This window comes from Leptosomus discolor, chromosome 9 (genome assembly GCF_034619465.1).
Source record: "Leptosomus discolor isolate bLepDis1 chromosome 9, bLepDis1.hap2, whole genome shotgun sequence".
Taxonomy (NCBI): Eukaryota; Metazoa; Chordata; class Aves; order Leptosomiformes; family Leptosomidae; genus Leptosomus; species Leptosomus discolor.
In genome coordinates, this window is record NC_141399.1 from 11,510,585 (window position 1) to 11,535,624 (window position 25,040).

At 44.7% G+C, this 25,040-nt stretch overlaps 1 protein-coding gene across 3 annotated transcripts in view; it reads left to right on the forward strand.

Moving 5' to 3' along the window:
- GRIP2 (glutamate receptor interacting protein 2) overlaps positions 1-25,040 on the forward strand; it is a 301,834-nt gene that overhangs the window by 222,548 nt on the left and 54,246 nt on the right. For all 3 annotated transcript variants that reach the window (XM_086469677.1, XM_086469675.1, XM_086469676.1), the window contains exons 2-4: positions 18,493-18,573; positions 21,785-21,920; positions 22,726-22,871. In XM_086469677.1, the coding sequence (XP_086325803.1) occupies positions 18,493-18,573; positions 21,785-21,920; positions 22,726-22,871 (363 nt within the window). The remainder of the gene's footprint in view (positions 1-18,492; positions 18,574-21,784; positions 21,921-22,725; positions 22,872-25,040) is intronic.

Here is a 25,040-nt window from a genome sequence, read left to right on the forward strand (position 1 = left end):
TCACACAGGATGAAGAATTTCTCTCCTTCCATTCCCAACAATTACCATCCCCAATTTTTTTATTTCAATGAAAGTATTTTTTTTCCTTTGACCGTGTCTTTGTTCAAGGATCTGATAATTACATGCTTGGAGATGATGGGTTTTCAAAAGCATCTTTCCCAGCAATTTTCAACTGGAGATGTGGATAAAAATATCTCCCCAGTTTTTTATCAGAAATGTTTTTGGTAATGTGCAATTATGAGCTCTGCCTTCATTCAATTCATCCTGGAAGAATTTGCTTTACAGGGAAATTCATTTCCTAGCTGTTGTAGATGCCAGCATAGTTGGCAGCTGCAGGTTTTTTGTGGGGAGAAGGGGAAAAAAAAAAGGCCTAGCAATGAAAATTGCTATGAAGAAAATTGGTCCCAACACCTGGAAGCCATGAAAGGATGGAGTGTCATACTTTTTTGTTAAGTCATTGTTAAACTGTTTTCATGTCGGTCCCAAAATGGCCTTGTAAATTATTTAGTATACCTGAGAGATGAAGAAATGATCCCACTTAATTGTGCCTTGCAACTGAAGTTTTTCTTATTGTGCAGGTTCATGAAATCACGTTAGAAATGTGGAAGTGTTGTGGTTTTCTTCCCAGCAGTACTCTAGCTTCTAACCTTAGTGTATAATTAACACTTGCATGGTGTATCCTACTGAAGCAGTAAGTTAGGAGGTGGCTCAGGTTTGGGGAGAACAGTGTTGGTATTAAGGTGAGAAGGGATGTGGAACAATTACAAAGAGAATAAATATGCTTTTCTTCTGGGAGGCAGGAACTTGTAGTATCTGGCTCCCTGCTGCCCTGGTGTATGAGTGAAAATGGGACTTGCTGCATCCTTCTGCTTCATTGCATCCTTCCCTTCTCCAAAGGAGGGAGGGAGGTCCCTGCTCTGGTGTCTACTGCAGTTTTGGAGGTCATATGCCAAGTTGTTTGCAGCTATTGAGCGAACTGACTTGTTTGATATCCCAAATAACTTTTCACTCGCAGCTTCTGCTCCCTCCTCTGAGCCCCCTCGGTGCCCCCAGAGCCTGCAGGTCCAGCGCACACATCCCCTGCCCTGCGGGAGCTCTCACTGTAGCAAGGGTGGAATGGCACAGCTCCAGTCAGCTGCTTTTCCCAGTCAAATAGCTGAGCTAAGTCATGGATCCTCTGTCTTTGAGCAACCATATGCATGACCGTACAAATGATGAAAGTCTGAGTCAAACTTCTAACAGGTCCCTACTGTTGCAGCACCAGTCTCAGTGGAGTTGTCCCAGCAATAAATCCGCTGCACCACAAGGTCTCAGTGGAGACCCCCTCCTTTCCCTCTGTCAGCATGATGGCTGATCCGTACGGGGTCATTACTGCAGTGGATGGTTCAGCCTGAAATGTGGGGGACATGGCCTGCTCCTGCCCTGGTGATTTATAGAGGATAATTTCTTTATGGAATGCAGTGCCATTTGGGTAGGATTAAACTCTTGGCGTAAGATGAATGTACATGTTTTGCTAAAGGTTTTTTTTCCGTAATATAATGCATTTCTCCTATAACCTACTGTGTAAACAGACCGTGTTCCTTCCTGCCATGGAACGCTGTGCTCTGTTGCTCATGCTGCAAGAGTACCTTGAACCTGCAGCCCAGCAGTCCCCCGGCTGCAGGGAGGGGAACTTAGAGCAGATTCTCTGCAGGTTCATCCTTAGCCGACTCCTCTGCAGCATTCAGTGAAGCCACATGTGGGGGCCGAGTGTTTGTGTGAGGTAGGAAGGGACTAGACGGGGTCCTGGGATAGAGCCACCAGAGACGGGCCTGAAACGCAGGGAAATCAGTGGGAAGATGCTCAGGTACATATAGATCTGGATCAAAGAGCCCAGGTGGCTTGTAAGCCTTGTACCTGTGGAGTTAAAATCAGGGGGAAGTTAGAAGAGCTCTGAGACAGAGGGCACATCACTCATTGCTTTTGTTTTGCTCCAAAACCCGGGTTCACCGTGCGGTCCATGGCTCCCTCGCCTGCCCTTGCTGTGTAGCACATGGCTCTTTTTCCTGCCGTTCCCCTTCCTCACTGCTGTAGCTCAGCTGTGTGAGGTGACCGCTGCCATCGGGGCAGTGGGGAATGTCGCTCAGCTCCTGGCTGGCTCCCGGGGCAGTCCAGAGAGCTGTTGTGATTTGTGAGGCTGGGCAAGAGGCATGAGAAAACAAAAAGAAGTTGGTTATTAATAATGATGACTTAAAAAAGAATTAAAGCAACTCCCCTTCCCCCTTGTGTTTCAGTTTACCCCCTACCTTCCCACTCAAGTGAGCTCGGCAGAGGGACGCCGTCACTTGGAGAGGGCATAAGCGTTCACCTTGCAGGAACTGGAAAACAAAATGTTTTGGAAGCTGCGGCAGAGGTGAGCGAGCAGAGGTCTGCTGGCTTTCTCTCCTTTCTAAAAGTCCCTTTATCATTCAGCAGCCGACTCAAGCAGTACCATGAGCTATAATAGGCAATTAGCTCCTAGCAGATTTATGTGACACTGCATTTTATAAGCAAACAATCATGTGTGTTTAATCGTTAAATGGATCTGCTGTATCTAATGTTCACGGAGCCAGTTTCTCTCTTGTCTCCCTGTCCACACACTCAGCTCTCTTGCACCAGTATAGACCTGTAGACATTCATACTTGTGCAAAACTAGTGTAAATGTATTACTTGGCCAAGTGCCTTTGGTTCTGGCAGGCAGTGGCAAGAGGTAGGTACTTGGAAATATCTGCTCTCAGAGACATCCAGACTCCATCTAGAGATTAGCATGGTGGGAATGGGAGATGCCTGGTGCAGGGATGTCCGTCCCGTCCCCCCAGCCCTGAGGACATTTGGTGTGGTGAGGTGCTGGTAGGCACCTGCTTAGCACCCTGCTGAGCATGTGCATCCAGTGATTGCAGCATTCTCCAGACTTCTTGAGGTCTGGAAAGTAGTCAGTTTTAGTATTCATAGTTAATTTTAGATATACTTGCACACACTGCTTTTCCACACATCTATTACACTCTCAACAGAACCTGCCAGTTTAATTTTTATTAGCACAAGTGCCTTGTTGAATCAAAATTAAGTGGGTATTTGGGAAGCATAATGTGATACATTACACTTAATGGTCTGTGTTCTTGAGTGGAGAAGGGCTATCACATGAGTCTCCTCTCTTCCCAAGATTCTGCGGTCTTCAGCTACACCTGAATTTTCCCCAAGATCATTGCTGCTTCCTATCCTCTGTAAGCTGTAAAACTCTGAGCTGCATTTTTTCAGGTCTGTGTTGCATCTTTTCAGACACATGCCCTTATTCAGATACCAACATGCTTGGTCTTGAGTTGCAGTGCATGGGGAGAAGGCAGGTCTGTGGGGTGCAAGTGGGTCTGTGCTGCTGGGGGTTGCTCAGCCCAGCCCTAGGAGGCCTCCTGCGCCTCTGCTGTCTCACCCAGGCTGAACTTGTTCAAAGAGAGTCAAGCGTCTGCCTAGGGCAATGCAAAAATTACTTTTCCCTAGTCCTGGGTATGAGTCTGCTGTGAGCCTGTCCCTCTGGCTTTTTCTGATGCTCAGGAGAGCTCAGGCTCTCACCAAATTGCGAGTGCTGTTTAACCAGCGTTCCTGTTGCCTAGCCTGTGGCTGGCACCCTGCTCCTGGCTAATCCTTTGGCTGGGATGATTTTGATTTTAAACATATAAAAAAAATCCAAAGGGAAAATTAACCCACAGAACTGTGGGTCTTGAATTCTGCACAGAGCAGGATTTCTGTGTGAAAATCCCAAGGCTGTCCCTGTTTGCCCACAGGTACTCAGAGGAGTGAGCATCTCTTGTGAGCTTTTCAGAGGGTGGCAGAGCCCAGCTTGCAGCGATTTGTTCTGATTTTCACCAGAAGTTTCCATGCTTTTTGGGAATTCTTGTGCTGGCTGTAGTTGAGACTGGGTTCTCCACCTGCTTTGCATCGCCTGTGCAGTGTGAAGCAACTGGAAACCAGCACAACAGTTTGCATGAAGGCAGCTACTCAAAACAGCTGGAGTGCATTAATAACTCTGCTGGAGCGGGGTCTTACCCATCTTTCATACTAAACAGATGTTTGCTTTCATCGCGGTGGTGCTGTGCTGATCTTTGGACACTGGCCTGTGTGGAGGATGGGATGTCAGCAGAGCCTGCAGCCAAGACAAGGCTTGATGGGAAGCAAGAAGTGGGGCAAAAACAGGAGCAGGGCTTGTTGGAAGCAAGGTTTAATGGGCAAATCAGGCAAATTTTTAACAGCTGGTTTGATGGGGTCAGACTGCACCAATTTCAAAATAAAATAACTTTGAGCTTTGAAACTTTATTTCATCTTGTTGTCCTGGTAAATCTGATACTCCCTGGCTCTTTGATTTCTCTCCTTCTCCTTCCCTCCTTTCATTTTAAGCAAGGCTCTTGCTTAAACTTTCTTTAGTCTTTTAACTATAAGCTCATTCCATCTCTCACATAGCTCCCATGAATCTTTCTGACACAGTTGAGGATAAAAGCAGCCCAGCCGTGTACACGGGCCATTGCATAATAGATGGTTTGTGTGTCAGAGTCTAAAATCTACATATGTTCAGATCAGTCATGAAGTGGGAACATCTGTATATATTCATATATAATGGCTTTTACCACATGAATGAATAATCTAACTGATGATTTGGTATTTACTTTTTTTGAAACATTGCTACTTAGCTAAACGCTGAGGGAAGAATCACATTTATGGGAATTAAGTCTTAGTAAGGTTTTGTAGAGCTTCATGGATAAGCTGATAACAAGTCTAAATGGGGTTCTGGAAATCTTTCTTTCAAAGTAGTTAATTCTGTCTGGAACTTCTTCCTTATTTCTTGACTCCCACAGGTTTTTGAGCATTTTACATTAGAATGCATTGCAAATCCAGGATAAAGCACCCGATTTGCAACCTACCGCATTGAATGTCTTCTGATATGATGCCATCTTCCAGCAGTACTAGCTGTCTTTGCAGTCCTCCTAAAAGCGGTTCTGAAATCTTGGGGACTGCATTGCAAGTTGGGGTCTCCAGCTGAGGGATTGCCCCATTGCAGTGTTGCTAGCAAACCTGGCTGTGGGATGCCTTGCTACACTGGCCCATGGGATGATGGAAAAAGCTGGTGAAGATAGAGCCCTGCTGCTTAAAAGAAGGCTGGGGACTTGCTACATCTGCTGTCTGCTGGGCCAGGTGGGCTTATTCTCTCCCCACAGTCAGCAAAGTGTCTGAGCTTAATGCCAGCCCTGCCCTCGCCGCGGCTGGGGCTGAGCACGCACCTGGCTGTAGGCTACTGTTAGCCAGGGTTGTCCTGGTTCACCAGACTGCTCTGATTTTTCATAGCTCCTTTTGAAGCTCTAGCCTAGTTGAGATAAGATCAGTGCAGTAGCAAACAAGGTTGTGGACAGCTTTGATATCTCCTTCTCAGTTTATTTGACTTTTTTATGCTAGTGCTGATCACATCCTTTAGGTTTTATATAAATCTGTTTTCTTTCTTCACCCCTTGATCCCTGGCTCATGCTTTTATTAAATGTTACTGCATTGAAGTGCATCTCTTCTGTTGACTGATTTGCCTCGGGGTTTTTTTGTTTTGTTGGTTTTGCTTGCTTGTGGTTTGCATGGATTTTCTTATTGCTGTTGGGACTGCAATTCACACCACACGTAGACGTGCATCAGTCTCAACTGCCTCTTGAACTGGCACAGCAAATCTCCCAGATTTGATTCCTCATTTCATTTTCTGGGCCTTTTTCCCTGAGCAAGAGTAGGCTTGTAATTTGGAGCAGAGAGAGGGTGCTAACCTGGACAAGTGGTGGGGTGGCCTTCCTTGCAGCAGTCCTGCTGGGCTCCCCTTGCCCACCCCTTGTTAAATCATGCTGGTGCAGGGGTTGCCCATCTCAAATTGATGTTGCTTCTGGGGATCAGCAGGGAAGCAGGGTGTGTTTCACTGTAAGAAGGGGTTTTCCCCAACTCCTGATCTAAGGAGTTATATTTTCTAGCAGGTTTCCTTAAGATTGATTTACCATTCTTACTTGCTTTCTACATCGCATGCTGTAAGTTTAGCACAGATACTAAAATTTTATGTATGCTCTTGGGAGCAAGTAATTTACTTGTGTAACATGGGCTGTCTTGGAAGTGCTGTAAGAGTAAAACACACAAAAAAAAGGCATTACAACTGTAGTAGGTCTCACTTCAAAAAGAATTACTGGTCTGAATGGGTCATGTTGCAACCTTGTCTTCTCTCTCTGCTGGATCCAGTGCTTTTTCCTCTGCCCTGTCTACTGTCTGCTACAAGGTATTCGTTCTTGGCTGTTGCCCTGCTAATACAGGATAAGTTACCCAGCTGTAGCAAAGCCCAGAAGAAAAAACTGTCGTCTCAACCTGCTAATTTACAAACTCAAGGATATCCAATGATAGTTTTTGTTACTCCCACTTTTATTTCAAAACTCATGCTCTATATCTTTACTTTCCATCTGTTTGTTTGTTGAGGAGTGGGTATTCAAGTTTTCCTTTGTTTAAAATTGAGTGTCTTTCAGCAGAAAAAGGTAGCTCAGAGAACCTGGGCACTCATTGCTTTTTGGCTCTGCTGCAGAAGTACTGATGTATCCTCCTGCTTCATTTGAGGTGGGATCTCAAGCTTTGAGCTGGCCAGAATTGCAGAAAATACTTATTATGGACAAAAAAAGACTGTGATTTTTCTTTTCAGCCAGCTTAAGCCCAAATGGCACCTTCACCTTTTCTTTCTTTCTTTTTTTTTTTTTTTTCCTTTTTCTAAATGGTATTGTTTTCAGCCCAAATGAGCCATTCAAAATCCAGTCTCACCCCCTGTATAACACAGGTCACAAAGAGCTTAGCTCTCTAACCGCTTAGCTTAGTTACTGTGAACCGTGCTCTGAATGCCCTAAAGGGTGCCAAATGATTTTTAGAAAGAAGCCTGCCCATCGTGACAAGGCACCCTGTAACACAGTGTCCAGGAGGTTAATTCTTTTAATTCGGTGGAAAGGGAGGACATGCACATAGTTCCAACATCTAGGATGAATCTCTACAGCTTTACTTCCCAAAGTCTGGTTCTCTACCTCTCCACTGAAGAGTTGTGTGCTCTCCTGCCATGCTCATGCACCAGGTCAGATTGCCTTCTCTGCTTCTCTTCAGTACAGCGCTTCCTTGTGCTTCTTAAACTCCTTCCCTCTTGGGAAGTTAACACTCTCTTGATTTGACAGTTCATTCATAAGATCTTGGAGGATGGAAGACAATAGGTACCATTTTTAAAGCAAAGATCTTAGGGACCAAAAGAGAGTTTGTAAAAGGCAAAATAAGTCAAAGAATTTACTATTGCTATCACTGCAGCAAATTGATCTCCATTTGAAAAAAGTGGAAGCCCTGACTTCTAGCTGTTCTGTCGTCCCCAAGCTGTTGATTTGTGCTGCATAGTCACACCCAGGCTGTGCATGAGGATGCTCAGTTCTTGGCACTGCCAATGGCTCCTGAGTCCTGCCTCCCCATCTCCTGCCTGGACCTCTGTGAGTCCAAGCCCAGAGTTAGGTAAGACAGAAAAAAAAACCCCAACAAACAAAACAAAACCAAGGCAAAGTATTTTGTAATATGGACATTGATTTTTGGGGCGAGGGGCTTCAACTATCGATATGTCAAAAATTAAAGCTTTTGCCTGCTTGGGTGTACCTTTTGACAAACAGTCCCACTTGGGAGGCAGCTTAGTGCCAAACCCTGTGCAGTGAAAGCAGTCATGATGGTTTTCGTTAAAACAAAGCTGGTTTTCACTTTTTGACTAACTCCAGCGTTTTTAAACAAGCGGGTAATAGTGGCTGCTAGGTTTAGGTGGCATCAGTGATTTAAGTGCTGAAGTATAATAAAGTGGCAGTATTTAATTTCATTTGATTGAAAAGGCACGGTAGAGCTGTCTTTCTTATTTGATTTTGCTCCACAGTCACTTAACATGACATTTGGTGCTTGAAAGAAGGAAAGTACCCAGGATTTGGATTCAGCAGGCTGTGTTTCTTATCCATCTCCATATTCAAGAAAAAGTTTGGGAGCTTACATGGAGTTAATAGGAGGAATTGTATTCCCTTGCCAGCTAGGATTTACTGCTGCCTGTTGCATAGATTAATAAACCACTTGTACCTAGAGACGCATTCTTCCCCAGGAATGGTGTTAGACTTTATCGGTCATTTCTCACCACGTTACAATTGCTCACTTGGATAACTTTCACGAAAGATCAGTCTCAAAATGTATCTTATTCCTCTTTAATTTTTAGTCTTGAAATGTAGTTTTCTCAGATAACACAATCAGTATATCAGCAATATTTCATCTTCCTAGCTTATTGTTGGACTTTCCCCAGCACAGTCTACACTGCTTAATAAGAGAAATTGCCAGATTGACTGGAAAATGTAACTTTAATAACATCATTTCAGGCACTAGAACCATTGAGAAATAATAATCTCACTGAGTGGATTTCTGCACTATTCTTGTCCCTCATGCACAGAATTACTGCATATAATGGGCGTGTGTCTGTGCGTGCAAATGTGACCTGCAAGGGTGGTGAGGAATTGCAGTTTCCCCTGCCACCAAGTCGTTCATAAATATAAACTGATGAATCTGTCTGAAGATGCTTGGGAGGGTGAGAAGGATTGCAGAAAGGGAAGTCTCTCTCCTTTTCTCTCTCTATTTTTATTCTTTGACACTAGAAATTACAATTTTGCTGCGGAGCGCTTAAGAAAAGTGAACTGGAGAGGGCTCACTGAGTAAAGAGAGACCTTTTTGGTATGGATTTTTTTTAGAGGATGCTTTGGAAGAGGTGAATAAAAGTGAAGATGTTTGGGTTTGTTTGGGAAAAACTATTTCTGCTGAAGACCCAGCCTATGCTATCCTTCAAGAAGCTCTTAATAAACCCTAACTTAATGCACAAAAGCATATCCTCACCAGGATGTGGAACAGTTGTCCCTGATCTTTTTGAATTAAAGAAAGAAAAGAAATCACAGGCTGCTTCAGAAGAACAACATAAACTCCTCTGTGAGCAGAAGAGCAAAAGAACACTTATTTTCAGCAGTTTTGCATCCAATATCCCTCGTTCTCCTCCTTACCATGCAGAGGAAAATGAGTGGTAAAGCTGGTTTAGAGCAGGTTTGCACAGCAGCTCTTTGCTTTGCTGAGAGCAATAATTTGGGTCTTTTCTACTCAAAACACAATTTTAATGAAAGTTACAGGACTGTTAATCCTCTTTCAGACTGCTTTCTCCCCCGCCCCCAGTTGATGGATATTGGCCACTGAGTTCCAGAGGTGAATAAGGACAGTAGATGGATGGATGTACAGACAGGGTATGCAGTTAATTTTCACAGAAAACCAAGCAAAAAAAAAAATGGAGCTGGGTTTAATAAAAAATTCTAGTCACTTTTTCAAATACTTTTTCTTCCATCTCTCAGTACAGTTTGATTGTAAATTAAGAACTGCTTCCAAGTCTTGTATTGCACACTCCCTCAGATGTGCTGATTAGATAAATAAAGTTACTGTACACTGGCTTCCAAAGCAATAATGGGTACAGGCAATGCATTGTAGCAATGTCTCTGGTATATAAAACACATGGCTGTAATGGCAGGTTGACTGCAGACTCTGAAATTGTGTCTTTTTCATTTCTTCCCCTTTTATGTTTTTCTGTGGAACGCCACGTCTTTAAAGAAAGCATGAGGATTACCATATTTTGGCATTGCAAGCCAGGTCCTGCATTCATTCTTATCACATGGGGCTTGGATCAGTCCTTGGGAGGTGCTTAATGTCCTATGAAAGGTGATGCGAGTTAAGTCTTTCCAAAGCCTGGCTTCTCTGCAGAACAAACTTAAATGGGCTTTGTGCGCACACACACGCACAAAAGTAGATCATCTGCTTGTTTACTAAATGCTGAAACTCTTCTCACTTCTCTATGAGAAGCAAGAGTCTCCTTCCATCAGCGTTATGTATCTGCTGAGGGCTTGCAGGGGGGAAGAAATATGCTGTGGTATACCTTGGAAACCAACTTGTTTGATAAGAGGCATGTTCTGGCTCATATCTTGGTCTCATAAAGGCTACTGCTATGCAAATAACTATCTACATCATTTCTGGCTGAAAATGGTTGCCTGAAACAAATTGCTCCTTTAAAAGTAATTTTGGTTTCTTATTAAAAAGAAAAAAATAGAAGAACAAAGCACGGAGTTTTCTGTTGAACAATAGGCTATTGTATCTTTTATAGATCTGTTTCCTGTGAATAAAGCAGCAGGTGGTTATGAAACTATACATGCCTTAGAAGGGTTTGTAGATAAATGAGTACAGGCTTTAGAAGAAGGGGAGATGTGGAGGGTGTGGGGAGATGAATTTCATGCTGTGTGTATCAGGGAGAGGAAATTTAGAAGTCAACTTCCTGTTGCAAAAACCTTGAATTTTGGACAAGTTCTCCCTGGCTTAGGTGCCAGGAGCAACAACTGTACAAGTGGGTGGAGGAGATGCCACAAAAACCTCTGACAACACAAGAAGCTGCAGTCAGTGGAGCACATTGGGGAAGGGAGTGCAATATTGTGCAGTGGGACCAGCACAGGTACTGCCAGCAGATTGATAACGCTCTTGGGATGTTTTTTTTTCCAGCAGAAGTAGCTGGGAAAATGGGAGGAAGTTCAGTCGTCGTCTTTGGGGCAAGGAATTCGTTCCAGCAAGCGCGGTTATTGTACAACATGGCCGTTCTCTCTGGCTGTGCTCTCAGAAAATTTGTTACAAGGGAAGTTGAAGAGAAAACATTTCCTCAAACCTGCGTTTGTCTTCTGTGTAACTCATGAGTATGTGCTGTGAGGGGTTTTAGCTCCACTGAAGGGAAAAATATAAGACTTCTTCGCAACAGGCAAAGGTACAAATGTACCACAAATTTGTTGGTACATGTATTTATGAAATTAGGGAGGGGCCACTCCCAAAATGACTCAGTCTGTTCCAGTCTGAGCTTGATGGTAAGGGGATTTTTTTTTTTAAAAAAAAAAAAAAAAAATCTTCTTGTTACAAAGAAGAGAAGAGTTTCAAAGCCCTGCTTGGGTCTGAGTGGCTCCCATGCAAGAGTGGTGTTGAGGGTGCCCTGTGCTGATGGAGGTGGAGATGAGATCTGTAGTGGACTCTGGGTTTTTCACTAACATACTTCAAAGGCTCCACTGCACCTCCTGGAGAACAGAAAGTCAGGAAACACTGTGCCTTTTAAAGGTTGGGGGGGTTTTTTGAGTGTAGTGATCAAAAGTCAGTGTCATGACAATGAGTTTGTGCTGCAGAATTCCAAAGCAAGAGTAACATTTTTCTTCTTGTTTTTAAGCACTTCACAGAAGCATGGCCTGTCTTGCCTAAGGATTTAGTGTATTGGTTGCTCTGTGCTTGGGCCAGTTTTATGTAGGGTGGGATCATGAACTCTAGCTCAGCCTTTGCAGTATTCTAGGAAAAGCAATCTTGGAGGTTACTGGCAGACGTTTTCGTCTGTTTGTTCCGGTTCTGTTTGTTTATTTTCTTTAACTTTTCTGATACAGAGCTGGAACAATGCATTTCTGGAGATGGGAAAAGACCTGCACATCTGTATTGGGCTTAACAGACTCACGTAGAAATTTTCCAAGGGCCTAAGGAGCTTTGAATTTAGTTGAGCAGAAGAAAATTCAAGCCACCTGCCGAAGAAGGTTTGAGGAAGGTGGGATCCTTCACGGAAGCAGAGACTCTTGCCTGAAGCAGAGACATGGGCCATGGTAGATTCCGTAATTAAATAGTTTCAGGAAGTCATGCAATTTGTTTGTAACAGTATTCAAAATGGGCTTTTTTGTTTTCCTGTCCTAGCCTCTCTAGATCTACTTGTCTGTTGCGTTAAAGGCTAAGTGCTGTGAAGATGGGAGGTCACCGCTGTGCTGCTCTCATGCAGAGCTGAGGCAACCATCTCCGACCTGCTGTGGCGGTGCTAAAATAACCCAAACTGCCCTTAGGGGAATGTGTGGAGGTTCAGTTGCGTAGAGCCTTGCAATCAAACCCAAGCCTGTTGCTGGTGCATAAAATGCTGTAGGGTGTGATGCCACATGGAGTGACAGCCTCGGGGGAGGTGGGAAGGACTCCTCTAGCAGTGGTACAGCCTCTGGCCAGGCTGTGGTGGAGGCTGTGTAATTTGGGAGCTGCATAACAATTTGAGATTCAGAATGGATGTGTGTGGATATATCTCTTTTTCACTCCCCTCCTTCTAGTAATACGACAACTATTTAAAGGTGATTAGATGCCTAAAGATACAGATAATTGATTATATTCTGGTTTTGAAATACATGTTTGCATCTTCAGGCACTGGGATATCTTTAAAATCCCAGGCCTTGGAGACTAGCTCCCAGGCAGCTGCAGTTTGAATCATCACTAGCTGCCTGACCCTCTCTCAGGTACCCCTGACTACTCTTTACCTGGCTACAGATAAATGCTTCCTTTGCCTTACAGGAATAACTCTTCTCAAAATGGATCAAATCGTACCTAGTTTTAGTCATTGGTGTTCCTGCTTCCAACCTCATGCGTTTATTCTAGCAAAAAATACTGGTTTGCGTTAGTGTGAACGGCTTATGGTTCTTAATGCTGTTTTAGTGTTCATTTCGCTAAACAAGGAGTGCAATTACCCTATGGCAAAAAACCTGCCTCCAACTGTCTTTTTTCCATTAAACAAATGGGAGGTTTTACCTCTTGGTCTTACCACAAGATTAATGCACTTTCTCTGTGGGAACTGTCTTAAAGCGATCCAGGAATCTGAACAACTTGCACACAGCAAGCCTAATTGTCACAGAATCTTATTTAGCCAATGCCGATTTTCATTAAGAGGTGATCTCTGTTAATAACTCTGACTAATAACTCTTCTAAATGAAAAAACCCCTCCCTTTTTCCCCCCACAGGCAGGAATAATGAACTTCTAAATCAGTGCTCTTTCTGAGGAAGCTTTTTTGTTTTTTCTTTTTAACAGAGGTTAACTGATGTCAGGGGATTCTGGTGCCTGTGTTCACATCCCATTGGGAATTTAACTAAGAAAAGTCATGGTGTTGCTGAGATTGCTTTTGCTGCTGGTTGCTACAAAGAGCAAATTTGGCCCGGGATGTCTCTACTGGCTCTGTGAAAGCCGGGGGCTGATGGGGGTGTCTCAGAACAGGAGCAAGCCAACCTTGGAGAGGGTTCAACAAATGGATTAAACAGTTCAGGAAGCCCAGGGACCACTAGTTTAGGGAAGCTGTGGATTTCCTAGGAGTTAAGATTGATTTAAGTGTATGCAGCTGACCCCTGCAAGTCAGCCAGCTGGCTGCTAGATGATTAATGAGCAAACAAGCGTCTTGGTTAGAGGAGAGACTCTTGTTTGTGCCTTTAGTGAGAAGGCAAGGGTGGGGAGGTAAATTCAACCTTACTATTAGACCTAACAGTCCACATCAGAGCACGCCATGAGAAATGGGGAAACAAAGTTCTGCTGCTTGTGGAGCAACTTGTCTTTTCTATCAATGCCCCAGTTCTTAATCTTAAACCAAAATAACCAACAAATCCCAACCCAAAGATACAGATTGGGTCAGCTTCTACCAGGACAGACCATGGGGCCTGGCAGACAGGGAGGACATTGCAGAGATCTGCTACTCCCCATACCCCCAGTTAACTGGGTTTATTCCCTTCCTTTTTGGATTGCAGTTATTGACAACTGTTACTGCCCTCTCTGTTCTTGTTTTCTCTCCTAAAGTAGAGGGTAGAAGTAGATAATCACCAAAACGTTAAGTAGTGAAAACACAAGGAGGGAGTGGTGGTGCTGGTGACAGAGCAGGTGACAGAACACCTTTATGGCCTGATGGTTATCAGTGGAGCTGAGGTGCTGAATAGAATGTATGAAGCATGTAGCAGAGTTCTGGCTATGCAACCCCATGCCAATTAATCGCCAAGAGACTAATCTTTGGTCAGCCCTTGCTCTCGCTGCTGCTGCCAGTGCCCCTACGATACCTCCCAGTATGATACAGGGAGGAGGGAGGGGAGGATGGCCGCGACACTCCGCTCTGGAGGCAGACTTGGTCCGATCTGGGCCACCTCTTCTGCAGTTGTGGCATTCCTGTGCCGGGCTCTTGCTGCATGGCTGAGTGGTTTTGCAGGGCAGTAGCTGTTCCTCGCTGCACTGCCCCAAATACCAGCTGGTATTTCCCCTATGGGGGATGCAGAGGCAATTTTCTTTTATTTGGGTGAAAGTTACTGGAAAATACCCATATTTTGCTGACCTCTCCCCTCACCTCATCCTCCATGGGAAAACCTGTGCCACTTTCTGTGCTGCCTGTCAAGGGGACAGTGCCTCTGTGATGGGGTCTTTAGCTCCTGGGTTGTCTTGCGAGGAAACCTGGATGTACTGGCACAGTCTCAAACAGGGACAGCATAAAATATTGGACATTGTGCTAGAGCCACTGAAGTGCCATTGACTACTGGCCCTGCTGAGAGCTGGCGTTAATGGTCTGGCAGCAGGGTGGGATATTGGAGTTTGCCCTAACCTTCCCTTTTTCCTGCCCCTGGTACTTCTCATTGCTAAAACAAGGAGATGGTTTTCCTACTCCTTCATCTGTCAAGGTTTTTTTTGAGGGAATGAGATGGGATTATCTCTTTTGTCACTGGATGAGACCTATAGTATTGCATTACAGTGTTGCTGCAGGGGTGGAGACCTCAGTGCCATGTGTGTAGGGGTAGGGACTGGGGAGCTCTTCTCTCCCTGGTGTTAGTAAGGCATTGAAATGGCAAAAACTATTGTCAAAGAACTTGCAGGAACTTTTCTATATTGTCACAGATTCCCATGAGATCAATACATGGGAAGTGTGGTGCTCTTGGTTTTATTGAGGTTGTTGTGTACTTGGTGAGCTTTTCTGAAAGATCTAGAGCCAGCATTAGCACTGCTGCTTGAAAATCACAGGTTTTTACTTTGGAAAAGTTTTGGCCCACTTAGTGCAAGAAAAAAAGCTTGAAAAATACACCTCTTATGGCTCCAGCACTGATTGCTTGCAAAAAGAACCTGTGCAGGCTTAAAAAAAAAGTTATTTTCGCAGTTTTGGGGAGTAGATTCATGAATTTTCAGTGCTTGGGCTGGTGTGATTTGGGCCCACTGAGCAATCAGGCTAGTTACCAGCGTCACCTCCGAATTGATGCTGTGCTAGGCAGGAGAAATGACTAAGAGCACAAAGTGAAGGAATTTATTAAAAAAAAAAAAAATAAACAACAAAACCAAAGCACAGCCCCCATCCCCTCCCCCCCCCAAAAAAAAGCTCAGAAAAAAGTGACTCCATTAATACCAGCTTGAGTGGCAGAGCAGGAAATCGGCTGAAAATGAACAAAGAGCCACGCGGCAGGGATGCTAATGCAAGCAAATGCCAATTCACACTTCGGCAGGCGGCATGTGGCAGCTTCCTTTCTTGTTCAAACATTTTAGCCAGATAATGAGCAAAAAACCCAAACATTTTTCACATAATCAACTGAGTTTGGAAGGGAGAAGCAATAGAGGAAGGGGAACCACAGTGCTAATTATTTGCCGGCTGATACGGCTGTCAACGAAGCAGCGTGGGTCCGTGCGAGGGAGTGTCACAGCAGCGGCTGTAGCTTGGGTTGCTGCTCTTGGCCACTTGGCTGGTGGTGGAAACTGTTGTTAATGCATGGGCAACCTGGTTGCTTGCTGAAATGAAAGCCAAGGCATGTTTGCCAACAGTTATTGGGGTAGGGAGGGTAACCGTTAGCAAACTGGGGTTTCGTATCAATAGTGATTGGGATTGTGGTGGGGAAATGAAGCACAGGAGAGTGCTGGTGGCTGTCTGGGCCAGCGTGGTGTGCTTATGTGAAGCAGATGGTTGTCTGCTTTACTTTGCCAGCAGATTATGGAGTTGGCTTCAAACCATCTTGCGTGGTTTCACAGGAATGCAGGGATCTTGTCCACAGCAGAACGTTGCTGCCTTGAGCACGTTATCTGGGGTCAGAGCTGGCAGCAATGCTCTCACATGGAAGGTGGCTGCATGCTGGGGTGGTCCTCACCCTTTGCAATGTCCTGTGTGACCGAAGGCATACTGATGCTCTAGTGGTGTTGAGAGGCTCCAGCCTTGGATGTCCCGGGGTATTTTGCAGGTGCCTTTTGCAGACTGCTCTCCAATGCTGAAAAACAACCTCCTGCTGGGTATCCTGAGCTGCTGTTCTGGGGTTCCTCTCATGCTGCTGCAATTGGCCAAGAAATAAGGAAAAGTTGTAGCTGTTGGGCTGAGTGGTGTGGGCAGAGGGCACTTGGATTGGTGTTGTCCAGCGGCTCCCCTGGGAAATGCCACCTTGCTTTATACTCCCAAACCATCCCTGTTTTCTGACTCTGCAGTTCTGCAAGGCATGGGGTGACAGACAGGGAGTAACACAGAATATTAGTTAAAACCTTCCAGAGAGAGAAATTAAGGTGAATGTAGCCAACAGTGACAGAGATTGAAAGCTCTGAATCTTTATCACTATCAAACAGCTACTGAAGAAGAGATGGCGTGGGGCTTTGCTTTTTTTTTTAGAAGAAATTGGATGCTGGAGGTAAACTGTGCCGAATAAATTAAACTTCTTGCTGGAGTCATGAAGCCCAGAATAACCTTGACCCTGGCCTCCCCATCACCCAAAGAATCATTGCTATTAAAAATGCAAATTTACTTTCAAGCCTTCTGCTATTAGAGTTGATGCCAGGCTGTACCAGCACCTATCTGAAATCAATGGCCCGCCTTGACGCTTGCTGTAATTGTCTAGCCGAGTGCTGCTGCTTTCACTGTCATCATTGAGTAACACTGCAAGATCACAGTCAGGACAGTGCTGGTTTACCCTACCTCTTCTTCCCCTTATTTTTTGAAAGGCAGAGCTTTGTTCTTCTGTTTCACAGAGGTCCTGGATGCTGGGGTATTGAGGTTCAATGTGTTTTGGCAGCAGTGGCTTGGGATAGTTGATGATGGTCTAGTGCCAAGTGCTAGTTCTTGCTTTGTTAGAAATCTTCAGTTTAGTGGTGATGGACTAGCATTCGAAGTGACGCAGGAGAAGAGTCCAGAGTCTGGATATTTACATTGTCCCTCTAAGGGCGGCAAAATTTGGGCTGAAAAACTAAATGGTGTTTATTTTTCATTTTATGAAAATTTTATGCTTGGAAGTGCAGATTTGAATCAGCCAAAACTTTTCACTGAATTTTGTCAACTTGTGAAGTTACTTCAGCCAGGGCAGTAAAAATTAAAACTAGTTTTTTTTTTTCTTTTTTGGAAATTACTTTAGGTGGGACCTTATTTCGTTTTACTTTTAAAAAACTTTCAAGCTCTTGAGCAAAATTCCCCTTCTAGTCGTTGTGTAACCTATGTGATTCAATTTACACCATCATTTTTCTGTTTGTGGGGAAAGTGGGCTTCCAGCAAACTGAACATTGGTTTTGATTTCTCTGTGTACAGATCGCTGTGTGGAATGGGGCTGAACAAAAGTTGTTGTTCCATTTGTACATAGTGAGACAAAAACTTCTCTGTAGCTTAAATGTAAGTTACTTAAGGGCTGCAGATGGGACTAAAGGGATAAGGTTTTCAGTAACCCATATTTATACTATCATGTACAACATCTAAACCTTCATAGCTATTGAAAAATTGGGAAGGGCAATCCAGGAACGTGGTCACTGAGAATGGGAGTCATTTGATACTACATGGTTACTGGAAATTACTGATTGAAAAAGAGCCAGCTTTTTAGGAAATGGCATAAAAATAGACATTTTAGATGGATGCAGCGAAATCTGTAGAAGCATGCTCCCTTTTCTGCAAATAACCTCTATGCCATATAAGAATCTTCCGATACGAGCATACAAAGATATTTAAATACTTTAAATCTGAATTTTGACTTATGCTGGGCTGTGCATTTACAGTGCATAATACTATTTTCTCTTTCCTCTGATTTTTTTTTTTTTTTTTTTTAAATCACTTAAGAGAAGGTGCCTTCTGTATTGTACAGAGGCTGGAACAGCAGTGGGAAAATGTGACTTTGAAATAATGGGATCTATAAGAATAGGCAATTTCGTTCAAGTATAGTGATTTAGTGCCCTGTTAGTGTCCTGATGTATAACTCCATTTCCAAAGACCGTAAGTTTCTTCACAAGCGTAATGACAGGCTTAAAACTTGTGAGACTAATGCCATAGCTTTCTCTGTCCTCAGCTGTTCCACATAATTACAGGAGTAAGGGAATTTTGTTCTCTGCTAATGAATTCGCTCCAGAAAGAATAAATCAGATAATGTTATTGCCTTCTTGTTCTTTCCCTCCGTTTCTAAAAAGCAAGATAGCCCACACGGCGTAGTGCAAAGCCAGGGCTGCTAAGGTTTTTTCTTGCCTATATTCTGTGGTATGGATGTGATCCCAATTCTGGTGTCACCAGGACAAACTTTTTAAAGGGCTCTGGTTCTCTTTGTTGCTTTTGGTTCTAATTTCAGCTTCTGTGTTTGCTCTGCTCACAGACGATGGCCCTTATTCGAAGGGGAGCAAGGACTCTGGTGGGATGGACACAGCCCTGGTCTCCAGGAGGCAAAGCATCCCAGGTAAAGGAGGGGATCAGCTGCTGCTCCAAAACACCGGGTCATCCATTACTTTACCTAAAATGGGTAAAAAACCCCAGAACACCTATTTTGGTGCATCTATCAGCAAGGCTTTTGCTGGAGGGCAGAAATGGATGGTAGTAATTGGTCTCAATGAGCAGTATGTTACTGGTGCAATCACAGTCTGGCATGGAGCGTGATGGTGGTTACAGGGAGCCAGGAAAGGACTGGTTCCTGTGCTGTGCTGACACCCACAAAGAGGAAAACAGCTGCAAAGGAGAGAGGGAAGAAGCGCTGCCACATATGAGCTCGCTGGGTGGGGAGGGAGACTGGCAGTGTCTGGCAAGCTTCGTGTTTTCCCCGTGTGACTAAGTTTGTTTTGATATTTAGTCTGTCACAGCAGACTTTTGTGTGAGATAAACCTTCCTGTGCAGAAACACCCCTAGGGGCTGAAGAGGGGGAGGAGAAATGGTAGTACGTTTGCCATTGTGGCAAACTGTTGGTGCTGGGCTTTGTATGCCAACAGGTTTGGATGGGCTGCTCTGGACAACTCATCTTCTTCCTAATAAAGCCTGGGGCTTGATTTTGCCTTCCGACCATTAGTGACTCAGTCACAGGCTTGGTTTAGAGTGCCGTAGGGGATGGGGAGGAAACAGGGCTGCCTTGCTATTGCTTCATCGTTAAGCAATTTTTCTAGGGTATATTCTGCATCCTCTGGGGCTTCTGCAACATGGTGCCACTGTACTGCAGCCCTGATGGAGAGAGGCTGACTCCCCGCTCACAAGAGTCAGTATATCCAGCAACCCCAGCTCAAGACGTCTCAATGGGGAGGGCAAAATTCAGGTTTGCTCTTCCTGCCCTGGGATGCTTTGAGGAGCAAAATCCCAGCATGTATGCCAATAGAAGAAATCCAAGACTACTCTCATACAGCACTTAAAGAATATGTCTTGAAGGACTAGATCCTGCTTGACCAGCTCATTTTTACAACCTGTGTCTGTGATAGCGGCAGTAGATTTATAGAGGCATTGGTCAAAATCCCTTATTGCTTACTTTGATAGATTGATCTCAGGGACTTGCCTTTTTTCGCAACAGTGATTTCTCCTTGAACCCATAACAATGGGTAATTGCACTCTGGGAGTTCTCATTTTAAACACTTATCAAGGATCAAAATTAAACCCCATTGAAGAGCTAATAATCTCCCCTTGAGGCACCATCTGTGTTGATCAGTCATGTCTGTAGTTGAGAGGAAATTTGCAGGATAGTGCCGGATGGTGTTCCTTCCAGCACGGCAGGGAGCCCCCACAAAGTTTCTGGCAGCCCCTGGGATCCCGGGTTGGTGAATGGAAAACTAAGTTACTGTAGTTGACAAGGGATCAAAACTGAGTTTAAAGAGCAGAAGCATCATGGACCTGATGTTTTATGAGCTTCCAGTGCAATGTTAAATGAGTGCCCAGCGGTGCACACCTTCCAGACTGGTGCTAGATTGCAAAGAGGTTCCCCACTTGCATTAACAAGTGCACAGATTATTCTTGGAAGTGCTTTACAAAGCAGGTAGTGCATGACAGGACTTGAAGTGAGGTGCAATTTCTGGTGTCGTGGTGGCATTACACAAGGAGCAAAGTGCTAGTGATGAGGCACCACAGTGACAAATGACACCATGTTTTTTCCCAGTGAAAGAGAATGGAGGGGAAAGCCCTGCACCAGCATGGATCTTGTGTGCCAAGGTTATTTAAGAGACCCTGCCTTGCTCTGGAAATCATAGTGTGCAAAAGGTTTCAAATGTTCCCTCTCCAAATAGAGCATCTCATTTAAGCCTGGTGGGGTTTGTTGTGCAAATTCCCGAGCCATTTGCAGTGTGGGTTTTAATCTACAGCTGTGGGACTGCTGTTTGCCATGTGCTGCCAATGCCCATCACCACTTTCTCCTGCATGGCCTTGGAGAAGGATGCCCTGTGTGAGGGAGACCGTTTTCCTTCTGTAAAATTGTGGGAGATTTCAGTACACCAGAGATAGTGGAGGTGGATGGATCATGTTGTAGACAAATTCTGTAAAAGCTTCTTAGAGGAGGCTCTGGCAAGGCATGAAAGTCATCTGATTTGTCCCAGGGCTAGTCCTCCTTTGAGCAAAGAGTGCGAGTGCCGTCATGCGGATTAATGCAGAGCTGCCTTTTGCCAAGTCCGCAGAGCTCTTGGTCTTTCCTCGGGCCGATGCTGGCTCTCCTGCTAACTTACTCCCCTCCTCCATGTCAAATCCAGAAGTTGGAATAGTTTAGGGACCTGTTTTTGTAAAACCCAGGCATGAGCTGTAATGGGAGTAAAACTGGTGTCAGGTTGGGCTTACATATAGGTGCTGGACAAACTAGAGTGTTGTCTTGGACTAAAGGAAGGTAAAATGTATGCTACCTGCAGAAGATTGAGAAACAGTACTGGTGCAGCAGCGTGGGGTGTGCATCCCCTAAACCTGACCCTGCTATGCGTATTATGGCTAGCAGTGCATGTGGAACCAGTTACGTTGTAAAAGTGACTCGCATCTTCAATTCCAGCTGTAGATGAGGCGGGTAATATGGAAGAAGTTTGACTTAGACCGGGTGCAGATGGGTGGGGAAACTGCCGTGAATAAATGAAGGCCATGCCTCCCCCTCCTTCCCCTGCTGATGGCAAGATCCCACCCCTCTCCACATTATGTTCTTTATCTCCCAACTGTATTGATGTCTTGTGATATTTTTTTAATCACAGTATTTTAAGAGCCACCCTGTTCTGTCCATCCAGGTAGCTACTGCAGGTCCACAGCATCCTCCTACCTGGTAACTGTGACTGCCTGACATGCAGCCTTTCTAACACCCACCCCACTCCATATCAAATGTAATTCCTGAGGTAGTGTCTGTGGACCACTGCCCAGATCCCATCACCCTGGTTTTGAGTCCTCCCACTACTTCAAGCACCTTCAACCACAAAGGTTTTATCTTCTCACAAGCCCTCACTCCTCTGCCTTGTCCTGCTTGGTCTTGCCTGAAAGATGTGCCTGCAAATGCTTTCCTTCCACTGCTGTGGGTCCGCTGGGACACACTTCTGTTTCACAACTTCATTTTAAATAAGTGGAAGCTAATAAATCATCCGAGATCTGCTCTCCCCAACACCTGTAGGAAAGGGGTGCCCTTGGGATTGGGAGGAATGTGCCTTCCACTGAGATGTTTGCCTTTATTCCTCATCTTTCAGAAGAGTTCAGAGGGGTCACCATCGTGGAGCTGATTAAGAAGGAAGGAAGCACCCTCGGGTTAACCATTTCAGGTGGCACAGACAAAGATGGAAAGCCAAGAGTCTCCAATTTGAGGCCGGGAGGACTGGCTGCAAGGTGAGAAACTGAAATGGGGTGCAGAGAGCACAGTAAACCTGGAGAGGAATAGTTGCATGTTCTAGCTACTGAATGAACACAGTTATAATTAAAATAATTGGCATCTGACTCCCTTTTTTTCAAGTGCCCTAGAATGCAAAGTTGTTGCTTCAGTAAGTAGAACGTCTTCTATTTTGAGGTACTTCCCATGCTCTGTGCAATTATGCTCTGAAATTTTGTGTAGTGATATCTGGGATTCTGTGAAATTAGGCAGCCTTGTCAGGAGAGCTGCATGGTACAATACATCTTGATCAAGCTAAGTGGTTTAATATTGTATCTGTTCTGAATACCGAGTGTGTAAGTAGTGTTATTGGCTCAGAAAAGGAATGGGAGAAAAAAGGCTCCAAGAAGCAGAGAAAGGGAAGGAGTAATTGAACAATTTTGCAGAAAACAGGCAAAAGGAAAGATGTTTTCTTTTTCCCTACTGGATTTTTTTTTTCAGACAGCTCTTGGTGTGCTTCTCTGACTGATTGCTCTACACGAATGGGAACTGAGCAACAAAAAGAGAGGTTGTGAACACGTAGAGCGCGATTGCTGCTGTATGTACAGATCTGAACACTTGCCACTGGTAAAGACAGATGGCTTCGATTTTAGCATTTCCTGTGATAGAGGGCAGATGAATCAAACAGCTAAGATCAGCCCAATGTTGGTGGCTTGTTCAGAAAGTCCCCCAGTTACCAAAGGTACTCCAGGCACATCCAGGCTGAGTGTAGCAGAGACTTTGTGCTACCACTGCTTTTTTTTTTTTTTTTTAATTTATTCGCAGAAGTGACCAGCTGAACGTCGGGGATTACATCAAGTCAGTGAATGGCATTAACCTGACCAAGCTGCGGCATGACGAGATCATAAGCCTGCTGAAAAACGTGGGCGAAAGGGTAGTGCTGGAAGTAGAGTATGAGCTTCCGCCAGCCGGTGGGTGCCTCTCTGATAACGCTACTCTTTTCTTGGCTGCTTTTTGTCCTGGGGTACAGATGGGCTTGCTCGTGCGTTAGCCGTCATGGCCAAGGCAGTATCCAGGGGCATTTTGACGTTCTGCCATCATCTGCTCGCAGCGCTGTGGTGGATGATGCAGAGCTGTGTGCAGTCGGAGCAGAGCGGTTTTTCCAGCACAGTGGGTGCCTGTTCATGCACACTGGCGGGAGATGGCTGATTAGGTCTGTCTTGCCTCCGAGTGAGTCGGTGGCACAGGCCAATCTGCCTCCTGATGCTGCTTCAGCTTGTTTTTCTTTTTCCCTTTTGGAGTGTGGCTACGGGAGGTTTTATTCAGTCTCAAGCATGTATTGCCAGGTCCTCTTTTCTGAGCTGTGGCAAGTGCTGTTATTCCTCAAGATGATTTGAAATGTTGTGTGTTTTCAGAAGGGAAGCTGAAGCAATCTGCTTTCCAGCTAAGGGGCCCCGGCAGAAGCTGGCAAGCCGAACTCACATTAACAGGGCTTATGTCCTGATGTGGAAGACTATGTGCTCTTGCCCTCATTTGTTTGTTCTGATTAAAACAAATTCCTCGATACAGTTTCTCATCACAGTCTTTCCATGTGAAAATGATCTCCTAGTTATTACTCATTCAGTTACCCGGATCATCAGAGGATGATTGGGCAGAAGAAATAGAACAACTAAAAATAAGGTGACAGGAAGAACAAAACTGATGAAATGTAAACATTTTGCCCCAGATAGAAAGCTGTCTTACACTTTATAGCTTTGCTATAGCTGCTGCCACCTTTACATGAAAAGTATTGAATATATAAATAACCATATAAAACCCAAAGAAGAAAAAAAATGTTATCTGAATTAGCTGAATCTCTATCCATCATCCCCCTCTGTGCTGCTGTAAATGTTAGTTAGCTTCTGCATACACCCCTGGTAAAACAAACTGTGGCTCAAGTTTTCCATGTTCTCATGCTCAGTAGAGATGACAGCCTTTCTACTTAGCTGTGAGCCTGGCTATCAGGAATCTGATAAGCTGTGCTTACCAGCTAAGGAGCAGTGCCAATACCGCAAGGCTCAATCAATAGCAGCAATGCAAAATGTCCCCACCTCTGAATGAGCAGGAAGAGCACACTGACATAGTGACTTCTCTCCGATGAGATTATTGATGCTGTCTATGACTAATCCAAACAAAGAAGCACTGCAAAATACAGGGAATTGTCGATTATAGCCTTGCTGCAGTTCATTGTGGGCTTTTATCTGTGGTGAGGTTTGCTATTGCTGTATGCACCCACCTCTCCCTCTCCCTTGAGCAGAAATATAGTGCAATTCAATAGCTCATGGGTTTGAATTTTTCTCCCCACTTTGTAATTTCCTGCTTTGGAAGAGATCTTGCAGGTCCAAGTCTAGTTTTCAGGCCACTGTGTCATATCATCTCCTTCATAAATAATCCAAACCCTGCGTTAACACTAGCTTAGATTTCCCAGCTCCCCACTGATCTTACAAAAGGCTGTTGCAGAACTTCATGCTTGGATGCTTAGGACAGAAATTGGATGGTTTCCGAACTCATTTGTGGATGCTTTATACCCTTTTCTTGGTGTGTGAGTATCACCCCTAAGCTGTGAGCCGTCCTGTGCCCTGAGCATTTCCCTTCTGGAGCGTTTCCAGGGTGTGTCCCTCTTAGTAGTCTGTGCACAGCAGAAGGAGCGAAGCAGCTCCATGGGGGACAGTGTTTTGGGGGTTTACTTGGCCTCGCTGTAGCCTGGTCCCCAGGGCTGCCTGCCTGCCTGCAAAGCAGTACCATGCCTCCACAGCATGTCTTTTGAGTTAGTTTAAGGGTTAGTTTAACACCAATTTGGGTGCAGGGTGCAAGCCCTCAGGGTGCTTGGCAGTGAGGACCAATGTGGTCAGTGAGATATTCCTTTCAAAAACCCCCTCCTGAGCCAAGGGGAAGCACTAGCGCAGGTGGGCCTAGGGGGGAGCTCAGTTCCCTTCAACTCCAATTTGCCAGATTGAAGTCAAGCTCTTCTTGTCAGTCTTTTTTTCTGGTTATCCTTGTGGCCATTCATTGCACTTGGTTTGAAGATTAGGAATTGATCTTTTGAGAGTGGACCAGGCTGAAATGCCATGTGCAGTTCTGGATGGAGAAGACTGGGAAAT